We start from the raw sequence: 2525 nt of genomic DNA, 5'->3' as shown, positions 1-2525 counted from the left end.
CCCAGCTGTATTCAAGTTAACTGGCAAAAATCCCTCTCCGAGTACTTGTATCACAAGGACCTTTGTGTTTGTTTCATAGTCCCTGATCTACTAGTAAGTTATTCTTTCCAAAAAGCTTTTATCCAATGGATTTTCAGTCACATTCATTACATCTTATCCCAAGGAAAATATTGTTCATGTTCAGTGATTCGATGATTTTGTTGTTTTCATAGTAATTACCCTGTTAAAATTTAGGTTGCACTTTGGTAATCCTTTCTTTTGGCCCAGCCATTGGTCTCCATATATCATCCTCTCTTAAGAGCTGCAAACGAATGACCCTTTTTTCCATTTGTCAAATATATTCCCCAACCAGTTGCCATCTCCTTCTTTGTCATGGCTACCCGTAGGATTGTTTCCTTGAAAAAGAGAATTGTTTGACTTAGAGGACCTTTTTTTTTCTTCTGTATGCTCAAATTGCTGTGATCTTGCCAATGGAAACCTTTGAGCAAGCTGTGATCCCCAAAGGTCTCTTGGGTGACCTTGTGCCCTGTCAGCCGGTATCCTCTTGTAATTCCTTCCTCTCTCTCCCCTAACCTAGGGCCTTAAAGCTGCTGACAACGACCCCACAGCTCCGCCATATGACTCCCTCTTGGTCTTCGACTATGAGGGCAGCGGCTCCACGGCCGGCTCCTTGAGCTCCCTCAACTCCTCCAGTAGCGGTGGAGACCAGGACTATGACTACCTGAATGACTGGGGACCCCGCTTCAAGAAGCTGGCCGACATGTACGGCGGCGGCGACGACTGAACGGCAGGACGGACTTGGCTTTTGGACAAGTATAAACAGTTTCACCTGATATTCCCAAAAAGCATACAGAAGCTAGGCTTTAACTCTAGTCCACTAGCACCGTGCTTGCTGGAGGCTTTGGCGTAGGCTGCGAACCAGTTTGGGCTCCCAGGGAATATCAGTGATCCGATACTGTCTGGAAAACACCGAGCTCAGCTACACTTGAATTTTACAGTACAGAAGCACTGGGATTTTATGTGCCTTTTTGTACCTTTTTCAGATTGGAATTAGTTTTCTGTTTAAGGCTTTAATGGTACTGATTTCTGAAACAATAAGGAAAAGACAAAATATTTTGAGGCGGGAGCAGAAAGGTAAATGTGACATGCTTCAACACACTTTTGTTACAATGCGTTTGCTTTTGTTAAGATGCAGAATGAAACAAACAGATTAAAAAAATTAACTCATGGAGTGATTTTGTTACCTGGGGTGGGGGGGAAGACCATGAGATAGGAAAAATGTACATTACTTCTAGTTTTAGACTTTAGATTTTTTTTTTCACTAAAATCTTAAAACTTACGCAGCTGGTTGCAGATAAAGGGAGTTTTCATATCACCGATTTGTAGCAAAATTGAATTTTTTCATAAACTAGAATGTTAGACACATTTTGGTCTTAATCCATGTACACCTTTTTATTTCCTGTATTTTTTCCACCTCGCTGTAAAAATGGTGTGTGTACATAATGTTTTATCAGCATAGACTATGGAGGAGTGCAGAGAACTCAGAACATGTGTATGTATTATTTGGACTTTGGATTCAGGTTTTTTGCATGTTAATATCTTTCGTTATGGATAAAGTATTTACAAAACAAAGTGACATTTGATTCAACTGTTGAGCTGTAGTTAGAATACTCAATTTTTAATTTTTAATTTTTTTTAATTTTTATTATTTTCTTTTTTTTTGTTTTGTTTTGTTCAGGGGAGGGATAAAAGTTCTTAGCACAAATGTTTTACATAATTTGTACCAAAAAAATTACACACAAAAATGGAAGGAAAAGTTAAAAGGGGTGGCCTGGTACTGGCAGCACTAGCAAGTGTGTGTTTTTAAAAAACAAAACAAAACAAACAAAAAATGAATAAAAAGAGAAAAAAGAAAAAAAAAGCTTTTAAACTGGAAAGACCCTGACGACGGCTTTGCGTCTGTGTTGTGTACCAGATTATAAACAATACACCTCTGACCCCAGCGTTCTGAATAAAATGCTGACTTTGGATCTGGTGACTGGTTTGAACCTTTTCTTTCTCCCAGAGCTGCTTTGAGTGTGGCAGAAACCCCAAGAGTCAGGGGATCCCTAGGAGTGCAAAATGATGTGTTCTTTCTCAGTTCTTTCCTCCGGATATGCCTGCAGTGTCTGCGTAGAAGAAAGACGCTGATTGACTGGAAAAGGAGCCTAGTGGCCATGGCATAAACACAACTACATGAATTTCATTGAACACGTGAAATTGCTAGCTCACCTTTTGTTGCCACCCAAGCTGTTGGTTACACTGAAGTGGGTGGAGGGCATGGCCTTGGGAACAGCAGTGGACACCTGCTTAGTCTCTCACCCCTCCCTGGAGCCATTGTTCTTTGTTCTTAGGGAAGGATGCTCAGGATTGGCTCCTGACTTTAATTCAACCTCTTCTTTAGTTGTGTATGTTGTGTGTGCTACAGTGAGGGACAGAGAAGGAAACAGCCATGCTAAGTTTTATAAAACTGTTCATATCTCAAC

The 2525-nt window shown here is 40.5% G+C and overlaps 1 protein-coding gene across 2 annotated transcripts in view; it reads left to right on the top strand.

Annotated features, from left to right (window-relative positions):
- Cdh2 (cadherin 2) overlaps positions 1-2033 on the top strand; it is a 233185-nt gene extending 231152 nt beyond the window's left edge. For both annotated transcript variants that reach the window (XM_026777786.1, XM_026777785.1), the window contains exon 17: positions 578-2033. In XM_026777786.1, the coding sequence (XP_026633587.1) occupies positions 578-784 (207 nt within the window). In that variant the 3' untranslated portion in view covers positions 785-2033. The remainder of the gene's footprint in view (positions 1-577) is intronic.
- The last annotated feature ends 492 nt before the right edge of the window (positions 2034-2525 follow it).

Source organism: Microtus ochrogaster, unplaced genomic scaffold (genome assembly GCF_000317375.1).
Source record: "Microtus ochrogaster isolate Prairie Vole_2 unplaced genomic scaffold, MicOch1.0 UNK84, whole genome shotgun sequence".
Classification (NCBI taxonomy): domain Eukaryota; kingdom Metazoa; phylum Chordata; class Mammalia; order Rodentia; family Cricetidae; genus Microtus; species Microtus ochrogaster.
The sequence above is the reverse complement of the archived record's forward strand: the minus strand, read 5'-3'. Positions and strand labels throughout refer to the sequence as shown.